The 13,099-nt window shown below is 52.1% G+C and overlaps 1 protein-coding gene across 1 annotated transcript in view; it reads right to left on the bottom strand.

Moving 5' to 3' along the window:
* Positions 1-13,099, bottom strand: part of RYR1 (ryanodine receptor 1) — a 108,378-nt gene that overhangs the window by 62,000 nt on the left and 33,279 nt on the right. Inside the window, 15 exon segments of the mRNA XM_040633935.1 lie at positions 5-125; positions 514-622; positions 709-895; positions 1,097-1,232; positions 2,490-2,584; positions 2,936-3,068; positions 3,155-3,272; positions 4,048-4,321; positions 6,166-6,312; positions 7,540-7,651; positions 7,982-8,182; positions 8,516-8,773; positions 10,283-10,895; positions 12,127-12,353; positions 12,514-12,600. Coding sequence (XP_040489869.1) covers positions 5-125; positions 514-622; positions 709-895; positions 1,097-1,232; positions 2,490-2,584; positions 2,936-3,068; positions 3,155-3,272; positions 4,048-4,321; positions 6,166-6,312; positions 7,540-7,651; positions 7,982-8,182; positions 8,516-8,773; positions 10,283-10,895; positions 12,127-12,353; positions 12,514-12,600 — 2,818 coding nt within the window.

Raw genomic sequence — 13,099 nt, 5'->3', positions numbered from 1 at the left:
GCACCTTTGCCCAGGGTGGGGATCTGCAGAGGGAGGCTGATGATGCCCACAAGGTCTTCCAGGGGCACGAGGGAGCGCAGGATGGCGCGGATCCGCAGGGCCTCTCCCTTGCCGGCTTGGATTAGCTGGAAGAGGGAAGCGGCCGCATCATCCAGCACCCTGTGTCCCATTTGCTCATTACTCCAACCATCCCTTCCTGACCCACTGACAGGTAGAGGAGGACTCCTCGCGGGGTAAGCTCTAGAATTCCCAGCCCTGACTCCTCTGCCTGTGTTTCCTACTGCCACCCTGACCACCCCTGGCCCTCATTGCTTGGTCTCCCCCGCTGGTCTGGGAGCTCCGTGAGAGCCGGGCCTGGGGATGTCTTGGTCACTGGTGTGTCTGTCCCCAGGACTGTCTCGCCTAAGACCACCCATAGAGTGAGAGCTCAGTCTATGTTGTCCAAGGCCTGACTGAAGAGGTTCAAGGTTGGCCCTATGTGCCCCTCCCTGTCCCTGGATGTCTAGGTCTCACGTGCATCTCTGGTGCACAGCGTCCTAGCAGGTCAATCAAGGCAGCGTAGAAGGACATGATGGCGTGTCCCAGGTGCACCCGGTTCTCCTCTGGGGGCTCTTCGCCAAAGCTGCAGGGGAAGGTGGGCGGTGTGGGGGAGGTGGCAAGGGGCACCGGGAAGGTGGGCCCGTTCTGCTGAGGAGGTGGGAGACTCACTGCTCACGCCGCCGGTCCCTGCGGACGCCTGGGCCATCGCGCGCCGGGTCCTCAGAGATGCGAATGGCCTCTTCGATGGCGGCCAGCAGCCCCGAGCCGCCCTCACCCCGCAGGGCGGGCCCGAAGCACTCGGGCTTGCGGATGAGCAGCCTCACCACCACGTTGGCGTTCTCCTCCACGCTCTCACCTGGCGCCTCCGCCGGGGTCAGGAGGCCTCATGAGCCCAGGGACCCCGCCCTGGCAGCCCAGGACCCAGCACCTCCAGGGTTAATGCCAGGCCCCCATTGGCCTCTGCATCCTGCCAGCCCCGCCCACCCAGAGGAATCCCTGCCCAGGCTAGGAAGTGGCCCCCAGCCCCCTGCCCTGTCACCGCCAACTCCTGACTTACCGTTGACGAAGACAGCGAAGCGTAAAAAGTCCAGGTAGCGCTCACCACCACACGGGTTCCAGCCGATGTCTGGGTACCCTTTGGCCAGGAGCATGGGGCAGCTCTGAAGGCCACAACCCGCCAGGTAGGACACCACCTGGGGGTGGAGGGGGGCTCAGCCAGAGGCCAGACTCACTCCGTTTCCTCCCTAAGGCTCACACGTCCCTGCCCATCCATGGAGCTCTGCAACCCGATTCATTTCTGGATCTCTCAGCAAACAATCATCATCCTCTACCCCTCATCTCCCACCTGTACCATCCAAGCGGCCTTCTTCCTGGACTCCCTGCTCCCCCCACCCGGTCTATCCCCCCCACCCCCCACACACAGAAGTGTCCCTTCCTTGCTTGGAGCCCTCCTATGGGCCATCTCACTTAGGCTAAGACCCAGAGCCCTCTCGGTGGCCCACTAAGACCCTCTGCACAATCTTCCCTGTCGCCTCCCTGCCCTCATTTCCCACCACTAACCCCTTACTCCCTCTGCTCCAACCATTCTGCTGCTCCTCAAACTCATGAGGTTCACTTCTGTCTCAGGGCCTTTGCACTGCCCAGAATGCTCTTCCCCCTGATGTCCATATGGTCCCTCTCATCCTTCAGAGCTTTACCTGAATGTCACCTTCTCAGTGAGGCGTCCTCTGATCACACTTGTCTAAACTTGGACACCCTCCTGACACTTGATGCTTCTCTCCCCCACTCACTGTTTTCATCCTTAACGCTCATCACTAGCTAATACACGATGTATTTTACTTGTTCATCTTGTTTGTTATCCATCTTCCCAACTAGAATGCCAGCTTCGTGAGGACAAGACTTTTTGCTTGTCTCAATCCCTGTCATACCCCTACTAACTAGGACAGGTCCTGGCACGTAGTAGGTCCTTGGGAAATAGTTGTTGAATGAGTAGTACTATAATAGCAGATTAATTCTTATTGAGTGCTTACTGTTTTATAAATGCTTTCGTGGGTTAACTCATTTTATCCTGAGGATAACCCTGTTCTATTATTATATTCATTCTACAGATGAGGAGACAGAGGCCCGGAGAATTTAAGTCACTTGTCCAAGTCCACACAGCAAGAGAGCAAGGGGAGTTAGCCTAAGTCGCTGAACTCCAGAGCCCACGCCCTTCTCCGCCATGCACAGAAGCAGGGGCACAGAGGGCCAAGAAACGTGCCAAAGTCGTGCAGCTGCAGGCGGGTGAAGTATGGATTTGCACTCAGCCCTATGAATGAGGGACTGGGCCCTGCTCTTCCCCTGCGAATGACTGTCCTTCTGGTTCAATCCTGGACCATCCCATAGAGTGGGTCCCAAATCAGCAGGTGCCCCAAGGGGCCACACAGGGGCCAGGCCTCCCCCTTCCACACCTTCTCCAGGTCCTGCTCTTGCAATGCCAGGGCCAGCTCGTTGTTGTCAATGACGGAAGCAGCTGCCACATCCAGAGGCGTGGAGCCCTGCATGCCTGTGAGGGCGAGAGGCAGGGAGAATGCTCTTCAGAGGTACATAGCTGACAGTCTCACTGCTGCTTATCTCACCTCCTCTCGGAAGCCCTCCGTGACCACCCCTTTTACAGCCTATGTCAGGTGCCTCCTCTGGCCTGACCACTCTGGGCTGTCACTGTCTGTCTTCCATGCTGCAGCGTGAGCCCTGTGAGGGCCAGGGCCGGAGCTGTCTGGGTATCCCCAGCACTGCTCATCACAGGGCTAAAGCTGGGGTGGGTTGAGAGTGAGCCAGCAGAGATGGATGTGTGGATGGACCACCAAGAGTGGGCCGTGGGGGACAGCGCCCCCAGCCCAGGCTCGGGGGCTCTCACCCAGGCCGATGCCACTGTTCTCCAGCAGGTAGCTCAGGTGGTCGAACATGGAGCGTTGGTTCTGCCGGCTGATGCGACAGAAGTAGCAGAGGAAACGGCAGCAGCTTGTCACCATCTTGGGGAAGCGGATCTCCTGGGCAGGCAGAGTGGGCCAGTGGTCAGTGCCTGCCCCCTGGACCCCCCCTGCCCTGAGCTCCTCGGCCCCCACAGGCCCCTTACCTTGGATTCACCACCACCCCCGAGGACATTCACCATGACCTCCATGACTGTCTCATGCATGCCCAGTGCTCGCATCAAGTTCGGGTGTTGGTAGAAGACTTTGTTGTTCATGATGTTCCTGTGAACAGGTAGAGTACATGGGGTCGCCAGGGGCCAGGTGGGGCCCAAGTCCAGGGAGAGCCCCCAGACCCTTGGGAGAGCTGTCACCACCATTGGGATAACAGTCAACATTTACTGAGTTCTTCCTTCATGCCTGGCACCATCCCCCTTTACAGATCTGAACTCATTCAATCTTTATGTCCACTCTGGAAGGCAGGAACTGTAATTGTCCCTATTTTATAGAAGAGGAAACTGAGGCATGGATCCAAGGTGGGCTCCCCAAGGCAGAGATCCTTACCACATTGCATGTTGTATTCCCCAAGTGCCTAGAAAGGGCCTGGCACAGAGTAGGCGCTCAATGAATGCTTGCTGAGTGAATGAATGAGGCACTCGACACTGAGTGAGAGCTCAATACCACCATTACCATTATCAATAGCATAATGACGTGCATGAGCCCACAGAAGCCTCACATGACTCTATGGGGTAGGCATGGCTCTGCCCCAGTTTAGAGATGAACACTGAAGCTCGAAGAGGGTAACTCTTGTGCCAAGAGTCACAGGTGAGTAAGAGCTGTTACTCCGGGTGTTTGGGTGGAGAGGGCAGGGGAGTGGACATTAGCCAGGGAGATGGGCTAGCTACTGGGAGAAGTATATCACCCCAAGGATGGGGCAGAAGTGGAGGAAGGAGACATTATTGCATCCAGGGGACATGAGCCAGGGGCACAAGCTGGAGCTAGGAGGGCCTTCCTCCTTCCTGGGGGATGTGCGAAATCCAGGGAGGGGGCAGGGCCTCACCCAATGCTCTGGATCATGAGGTTTTCCTCCTGGGGACCCATCTGCACGATAAGCAGTGATCGGATCTGGCCGAGGCACTCAAGCAGGCTCATGGTGTCCTCCATGGATGATGGTGAGATGGTGTATGCCCGGGGCAGGGCACGCAGCAGCTCCCCAAGCCCATCGTACTGCCGGTGCAGGAGGCTGAACATGGCCCGTACAAGCTCGGGGCTCTGCACGAAGTCCTCTTGAGCCCAACGCACCACTGTGTGGGACACCAGCTCTTGCAATGACTCTGGGAAGGGGACATAAGTGTCAGAATGCTGCCAGGTTGGGGGTGCCTGGGTGGCTCAGCCGTTAAGCATCTGCCTTCAGCTCAGGTCATGATCCCAGTGTCCTGGGATCGAGCCCCGCATAGGCTCCCTGCTCGGCGGGAAGACTGCTTCTCCCTCTCACACTCTCCTTGCTTGTGTTCCCTCTCTCACTCTTTTTATCAAATAAATCAATAAAATCTTTTTTTTTAGATTTTATTGATTTATTTGAAAGAGATAGAGACAGCCAGCGAGAGAGGGAACACAAGCAGGGGGAGTGGGAGAGGAAGAAGCAGGCTCATAGCGGAGGAGCCTGATGTGGGGCTCAATCCCATAACTCTGGGATCACGCCCTGAGCAGAAGGCAGACGCCCAACTGCTGTGCCACCCAGGCGCCCCAATAAAATCTTTAAAAAAAAAAAAAAAGAACACTGCCAGGTTGGGGCCTTGAGCCAGAACAATGCAGAAAGGGCCCCTCTTTCTCGGTTACTAACCGCCCCTACCCTCCACCTGCCAGGAGTGGGCAGATCCTGGAGGATTTTTTTTTTTATTGCCCTAAGAGCCTCCATGTCCTCTTCACCCTAAGGTGAAGGGCCCCCTAAAAGTTTCAAGAGGAAAAAGAAATTGTATCACTTCAAAATACCAGAGTACATTATAAGCACCTTTGGAATATATAATGTACTTTTGAAATCATAATTCCACTTGTTCTGTAAAAATACTGCTGAATTTTCATCAAGAGAGACAACAGACACAAAGAAAACTTGTGGACTTTGGTATCATTTGGAAATGATGTCAAAATGAACTGTTTTCTTTTCCCTGGACATCTCCCTGGGACTCATCTCTCCTACATCCAGCATCCATTTCTCTCTCTCTATCTCTTTCTCTTCCATCCCTGCTCTTTCCCAGGATTTCTGGGAGAAAAGATAGATGTCTTATGTGTCTCAGGATTAAGAGAAATCTCCATGCACTGCCACTGAATGATGGTGTCAATTCATGACCTTCCAGTGCTACACAATCTGGCCCTGTCCCTTTGACCTCATCTCCTGCCCCTCTTCCCTGGCTCACTCTGCTCCAGCCACACTGGCCTTTAAACAACACCAAGCATATTCCTGCCTCAGGGCCTCTGCACTGGTTATTCCCTTTGTACCAATCATCTTCCCCAGATCTTTGTACACCTCACTCCCCCACTCTGACCCCTCCATCTTTATCTCTCTCTCTCCTATCACTCAGCTTTACTTTTCTCCTTAGCATATAACTTATAATATTCTCAACTCCTGGAGGGTAGAGATTTTGACTCTATCCCGCTACAGTATTCCCCAGCCCTGCCAATAGTGCCTGGCCCAGAGCTGGCCCAATAACAGCTTCTTGAATGTTGTAGAATAAACCCTGTACCAACGTCAGGGACTCTGTCTTTGTTGGATGGAGCTAAAATATATTTTGCATAATGGCCTATTGGCCCAACATTTATCATAATTGCTTTTCTAATCCCTCATCATAGTAATCATTTCACCAGAAAAAGAAGAGAAAAACAAGAAACAGCCATGAGGTCATGGAAGACATGGTGGTACAGGAGCTGCCACCATCGCAGGGTGGCATGTATTTCTCTGCTCTGGCAGGCCGTATGTCTTGCTGGTCCAACACACAAACTGTGCAGCTCCCACACTTGGACCTACACTTTCAGCATGTCTGTTCTCTCACCGCCCCCCCAACTCCTCCTCTCTCATTAGTCTACCCTTCCCTTGCCCGACTCCTCATGGCCTGTCTTGGACCTAGAGGCTCCCCAAATGCCACCCCATCCCTGTCCCCTCCCTGATGGCCCCAGTCCTCACGGGGTTTGCTCTCCTCAGCAGGTGGTTCCTCCTCAGGTTTCTCCTCCTTCTTCTTCACCAGCCGTACTTTCTCCAACAGGCTCATCAGGCGGCTGCCCAGGGTGGCCTCTTCCTCTGGTTCCTCCTCCTCCCCCTCCAGCTGAATTCCTGGAGGTGGTCAAAGGGAGAGGGTGTCATTCATCTGTGTGCTTATTCATCTACTCAGTCATTCACTTCTTCACTCACTGGTTCATTCGTTCCTCATTCAGGTGTGCATTCTTAGGTTTTTCATTTATTTCTCCATATGTTCATATGTTTGTTCACTTATTCATTCTTTGAAGCCTTTTAAACATCTTTCAAACTAACTCTTGTAAATAGGTCCAAAGAACTAAAGGAAACCATGTTGAAAGTATTAAAGTATGATGACAATGACTCCTCAAATACAGAATATTAATAAAGAGGTAGATCATATAAAAACAACCATATAGAAATTCTGGGGCTGAAAAATACAGTAACTGAAATTTTAAAATCACTAGAGGGGTACAACAGCATATTTGAGCTGGCGGGAGAAAGAATCAGTGAACTTGAAGGTAGGACAATAGAGGTTATCCAGTCTGAAGAGCAAAAAAGAATGAAGAGCCTCAGAGCCTGTGGGACACCATGAAGTATATAAATATATGCATAATGGGAATCCCAGAAAGTGAGATGAGAAATGGCAGGGAAAATACTTAGAGAAATAATAGCCCCCAAATCCCAAATTTGATGCAAAATATTAATCTACATATCCAAGAATCTTAACAAACTCCAAGTAGGATAAAATCAGAGGGTGCCACACCGGATACATCATACCCAACTGTTTCAAAGCCAAGGCAAATGGAAAACTTGAAAGTCAGCCAGAGAAAAACCACTCATCACATATGAAAGAATCTTAGTAAGATTATTAACTGACTTACTATTAGAAAAAATGGAGGTTATCCATTCATCCCTCTAGGCACCCAACCATCTCTCCATTCAATTTTCAATTATCCATCCATCCATCCATCCATCCATATCCTTGTCCTTAACCATCCATCCACCCAGCCATCTCTTCACCCATTTCTTTACTCATTCATCTATCCATCAATTTACACACTCATCATCCACTTGCTTATAGCCATCCATCCATGTATAATCCACTCAAATACCCACACAAACATATCCTTTCACTCATCCTCTATCTGTTCACTAATATGTCTGTTCATTCATTCATTCATTCATTCATTCATGTATTCATTCATTCAACCAAAAGTTACACTGCACCAATACTGTACATATTTAAAATCAGGAAATCTTAGGGAAACTTTGGGAGAGGTCTCAAGAGAAAGTTTGGGAGATGGATTCTCTGATCTCTCTTACCACAGTGTGCCAGCAAGTCTTCATGAAATTCGAGCAAATCCTGTCGGACCTCTTCAGGGAGAGGACAATCTTCCTCATCCTCACCATCTTTGAACTGCAGTAGCATGTTTATCTGGAGGAAGGTCAAAAGTTAGAATGAGGGTCAGAGGCCCAAGAGCAGAAACTCTGAGGTCAAAGATCAAAGATCGAATTGTGAGTCCCTGTTTAAGGTCATGAGCTGGTGAAGACTATCTGAGAGACTAGAGGTTTGAAAGGAGTCAGTGTCAGTTTGAAAGGACTAAGAGGTCAGACTGGTTCAGAGGGAAGTAGAAGAGTAAGAGATAATTATATCAATAGGCTCAGAGGTCAAGCATGAGTTTAAAGGTTTAGTACCATCAGTAGGGGGACAGGTTAAAGTTGGGGTTTAGACAGTAATGACAGCTGGGGTCAAGGGTCAGAGTACCTGCTCCTGGGGTGGGGAGCGGAATTCGCGAGTACGTCGGGCAGTCTCAGCTGCAGACATGGTGAAGGCTTTTATGAGGAGGCCATAGCGGTCCCTCTGGTTGGCCTGGAGCTTGTCCACGTAGCGCTCCGCAAAGGCTGCTAGGGATTCCACACGGTGCTGCAGCTCTTGGTCACAGAAATACTCCAGCAGGTGGCACATCTGTGGGAGGACAGCCATGCAGTAGGAATGATGGTGATGAGACCATCCTTGAAACTTTTCTGGCTTCCTCTCCCCCCTCCATGGCCCCGCCCTATCTGCCACCATCGTTTCCTGCCTGGATCCTTAAGCCAGCCTTCTCCATGGTCTTATCCCTTCAATCCACCTGCCACATGGCAACCAGAGAGATCATTCGAAGCTAGCAGCATCCAATCATCTGTGGCACTTCCACAGCTCCCCACTTCCTCGGGACAAAGTCCAGACTTCTGCCCCACCAGACCCTGTGTCTCCCAGCCCAGATGGGTGGAGGCTGGAGAACAGGAAGAATCAGCCCACCTGTAACTTCACAGACTCCGGCAACTTCATCTGGAGCAGCCCTTCCTCCAAGCCTTCTTCTTTTTCCCCTTCTGCTGTCTCCTCTTCCTCTTTTTCCTCATCTTCTTTCTCCTGTGCCTCTTCCTCCTCATCCTCCTCCTTCTCCTCTTCATCTTCCTCTTCTTCTTCCTCCTCTTCCTCTTCTTCCTCAGTGAATACTTCAGGTTCAATCATCTTCAAGATCTGTTTCACATCTTCATCGGCAAAGATGCCCATCACCTACAGGACAAAGCCTGGGTCCTTCACTGTGGCCTGCAAGACCTCCAAATCAAGTCCCAGCCTCATTCCCCAGACATGCTTCTCCTGCACATGCCAGCTTCATTCCTGCATGGGCTACATATGATTTCTCCTACACAAAGAAATGGCACTCCCCTGCCCTGTTGTCCATCCTCCTTAAGATCTCCCCAGATCCACACCCTGTGTCCCACCTAACTTGGCCCAGACTGCATAGCCAAACATGAGCACCTCTCCCTTCACTAATAAATGTCCTTTCTCCTAAACTTGAGCATATGTGACTCTGGAATAGGACATACACTTACTGATGGCATGACCTCATAGCTCCCAGTATATGCTAGCTCTCAGTAAACATAATGAAGATGCTAACAGATGGAGGGAGAGCAGGTAGATGAAAGGGAAAGACGGTGGGGAAAGAGAGATGGATAAGTGGGGGGAGGACTGGTTGGCTGAATTAATAGATGGAATAGTAGAGGTTTGAAGGGAGAGAAACTGATGGACAGATAATGGATGGAGAGGTGAAGGTAAAGGTGGAGGAAGAGATGGGTGGATGGATGACAGGATAGATAATGTATGGACAGGTGGGTAAGTGGATGGATGATTTGACAGGTGCATGAGTATGTAAATAAGTGGATGGTAAATAGACAAATGGGTAAATAGCCAGGGTGGGCGGTGAGATGTTTGGATGATGGATGGGTGGATAGGTTTGCAAATGAAAATTTGGTTGGATGGATATATGGATGAGACATTAGATGAGTATGTGAATGAAAAGATACATGAAGAAGGGATAAAGGATGAAGAATGGGTGGATGGTGGGTGGATGAATGGGTGTAGACGGTTGGATGGATTTGTGGTAGGTGGATGGGTGTATATACATATGGATTGAGAGATGCATTGGTGGACAGACAGGTAGGTGGAAGATGAAGGAACAGATGAATCTGTAGATGGGTGGATGGATGTGTGGATGAATGTATTCACAGCTGGAAGGATGATGATAATTGGATTATGAAAGGAAAGATAGATTAATAAATAAATGGCTAGGTGGATAAATGAATAGATGGAAAGGTGGATATACTGATGTATGAGTAAATGGAAGGGCGAGTGGACAACCAGACTGAAAGTTGGGTAGATGGATCCATGGATGGATGGGTATGTGGGCAGAGAATGGAAGGATAAATAAATGGACTTGTGGCTGGGAAGATGGGGGCATGTTTGAATGAATAGATGGGTGCAGGATGGACGGATAGATGAATGATGGTTGTTTGGATGGATGAATGGAAAGAAGGGAGAAAAGATTAATAAACAGATTAAGAGATGACAGATGAATGGATGGGAGGAAAAGTGAATGAAAGATGAGTAGATAATAGAAGGGTAAACTGAAAGGTAGAGGACGGAGAGGTGAATGGGTGGCTGGATGCATATATGAGAGGGGGGCTGATGGATGATTTGGAATGTGGAAGAATGGGACAAAGGGAAGCAGGAGGAAACCCTTACCAGCAGGGTGGACACGAGCTTGAGCACGGGCACAAACTGGAACTCCACAGAGCCCCCGACGGGGTCACGTGCGTGCTGCCCACCATCTCGCACGGCCTCTCCCAGCATTCTCAGTGCTTTATCCCGCAGGGCCTCCAAGGGGATGCTGGGGCTGAGGCGGGCCGGAGCCTCCGCCACGCCAGCAGCCGGCAGGGCAGCCACGAAACAGGGAGGTGAGAAATGGTGTGGAGGCCGCAGCGAGGTGGTGACGCCAACGCCAGGTAGGCCGTGGCGGCGGGAGCCATTTTCCGCGCTTTTTCCGGGCGGGAAGAGAGTGATGGCGCGGGTCTCCTCCGTGAGGGGCACGATGTACTCGGAGAGCATGGAGCGGCGGCTGCGGCAGGCGCTTTCGAGGTGTATGCTGATGAGGAGGTCGTAGTAGCCGGCCCGCAGCGGGCCGGGCAGGTGCGCGTCCTCCAGCGCGTGCAGCAGCTGCGCCTGGTCCACGTGGCTGCACAGAGCATGCGCCACGCGGTTGTTGCCCAGCGCGCACACGGCGCGGTAGAGGCGGAGGGTGTGAGAGTGGAACCGCTGCAGGTCCAGGCGCTCCGACAGCTCCAGAATGTCCATGCATCTGCGGTGGAGATGGGCCACGGACAGGGACAGACCACAGACAGGCAAAGAGATGCTAAGGTGAGTGTCGGCACCCCCAGCAGGGAATCCCCGTGTCCTGCTGGGTCAAGGTTCTGTGAGGTCTGCAGAGCTGGGTCTAGGAGTCTTTTAATAGTTCTGGAAGTCCCCAGTGGTCTGGGGGCTCCTTGTGATATAGCTGGGATCCCTGGGGGATGGTCTGGTACTCTGGGGTATCTGAGAGTCCATGGAGGAGATCTGGTGACACTGAGATATGTCTGGGATCCCCAAATTGGGACTGAACCTCCCTCTGGCAGGCCTGAGTAACCTGGCTATGTTTGAAGACGACTAGAATGTACACCCCACCAGGGCAGGACATTTCTGCCTTTGGGTTTTGTTGTTGTTGTTGTTGTTGCTGTATTTCCAGCACCTAAACAGGACTTAGCACATAGTAAGTGCTCAATAAATACTTGTTAGATAGATGATAGATATATTGATTGATTGATTGATTAAGTGAGTGAGTGTATCTGAGACTCCCGGGGATGGGTCTGAGTGCCCTTGGGCAAGTCTGAGACCCCTGACTTATACGTGAGCATTGCTAGAATGTCCATTCCCATGGACTTGTTTCCAGCCCACAGTGCTGCTGGTCACACAGGAAGAGCTCAGAGCTATCTGTTGAATAAAGGAAAGATGAAGCAATTCAGAGCCTCCTGGCGTGTCTGGGATTGAAGTGTGTTCACAGTATCTAAGAACATTCCTGCCATACATGTGAACACATCTCTACCCTGCATGTGTCTGGGTCCCCTGGACTAGGTTTGAGATCTCCATGAGATACATCCAAAGTCTCCCTGGGTGTGACCAAGACACTCTGGTGTGCATTCGGGCCTCTCTGAGTAATGCCCATGTCCTTCTGAGGTGCACTTGAGGCTCCTGGAGTTCATGTGGCTCCTCAGTGTGGATCTGGGCTCCTTGAGACAGGCTTGGAGCCCTGTGGGGTAGGTTTGAGGTCCCTGGAGGTGAGTCTGTGGTCCACTAAGATGGGTGGGGCTGGAGTCCCCTGGAGTCTTATTTGGGGATGCCCGAGCTGAGTCAGGGTTCCCTGAGGTAGATCTGGGGCCTAGTGGGGTGTTGGCTGGAGTCCTGGGGTACTGGTGGAGGGGGCCACTGAGAGGGTTTCAGACCCCAGAAGACTTGCAATACCCATCCCACCCCCGTGAGCCTGGGCCGGCCCTGACCGGTTCTCCTCAGGAATGTGCAAAGCCATCATGGTCAGCGGCTCCTGGCACTGCACCGCCCAGCCGAGCCGCTCGCCCGCACGTCGCGTTTCCACCTGCAGGAAGTGGTTGGGCATACGGCTCCACGAGATGGGCATCAGCATCTGCACCTCTAGCCGAGGTGGGCACTGCGGGGCCGGGTTCTTGCGCTCACTCAGAAACATGGCGGCGGACAGCGGCATGATATTCTAGGGGCACAGAGGTGTGCACGGGTCAGGATTCCCAGCCCTCTCTGTCCTGCCAGTCTGCTTCCAGGGAAACCTCCTGGATTGCCCCACTTTTCAGCCACTCTGCCAGCCTGATCTCCCGTACCTACTGCCTCAGCCTGCCCCATGGCTGCACTCTTACCTTCTGTTTCCCCAACTCAAACTGGATGACGTTCTGGTGGGTGGGCAGGACAAAGACGGCAGGAAACAGCTTCGTGTTGGGCTCCACCTGGCAAGGAAGAAGAGGCCAGGGTGAGGAAGTGGGTGAACTGGAGGTGATTTTGACTCTGGATCCTGAACTCTGGGGTTGATTGCCCCAGCCTGATCCTGCTTTTGTCTACAGATCCAAACTCAGGCTCTGAAAGTGCCCCAGTGACCCTGAGGTTGCTCATGGGCTACACTGCCTCTGATCCAGACTCCCAGACTTCTCCAGCTCCCCAGGAGCAACGTTATCTTCCGGGTCCTTGTGCATTTCATGCCCTTCACCTGGAATACCATTTCTGTTTCTCTCCCAAGACTCATTCGTCAAAACCCGGGAAGGTCTTCTGACTGCACTTTCCCTCCAGCCCTTTTAATCTCTGCAGTGGAACCCACCCAGCCTCTATCACCACAAACACCATCATCTGTGAAGCAGTCTTGCCAAACCTGAATCTAATCGCACCTGTGGACCCATCTGCCAGTTGACAGAAAATACAGGGGACAGAGGAAAATGTTAAAACACCACCACG

The sequence above is a fragment of the Ursus maritimus genome, unplaced genomic scaffold (assembly GCF_017311325.1).
Source record: "Ursus maritimus isolate PB19 unplaced genomic scaffold, ASM1731132v1 scaffold_19, whole genome shotgun sequence".
NCBI classification, from domain to species: Eukaryota; Metazoa; Chordata; class Mammalia; order Carnivora; family Ursidae; genus Ursus; species Ursus maritimus.
The sequence above is the reverse complement of the archived record's forward strand: the minus strand, read 5'-3'. Positions and strand labels throughout refer to the sequence as shown.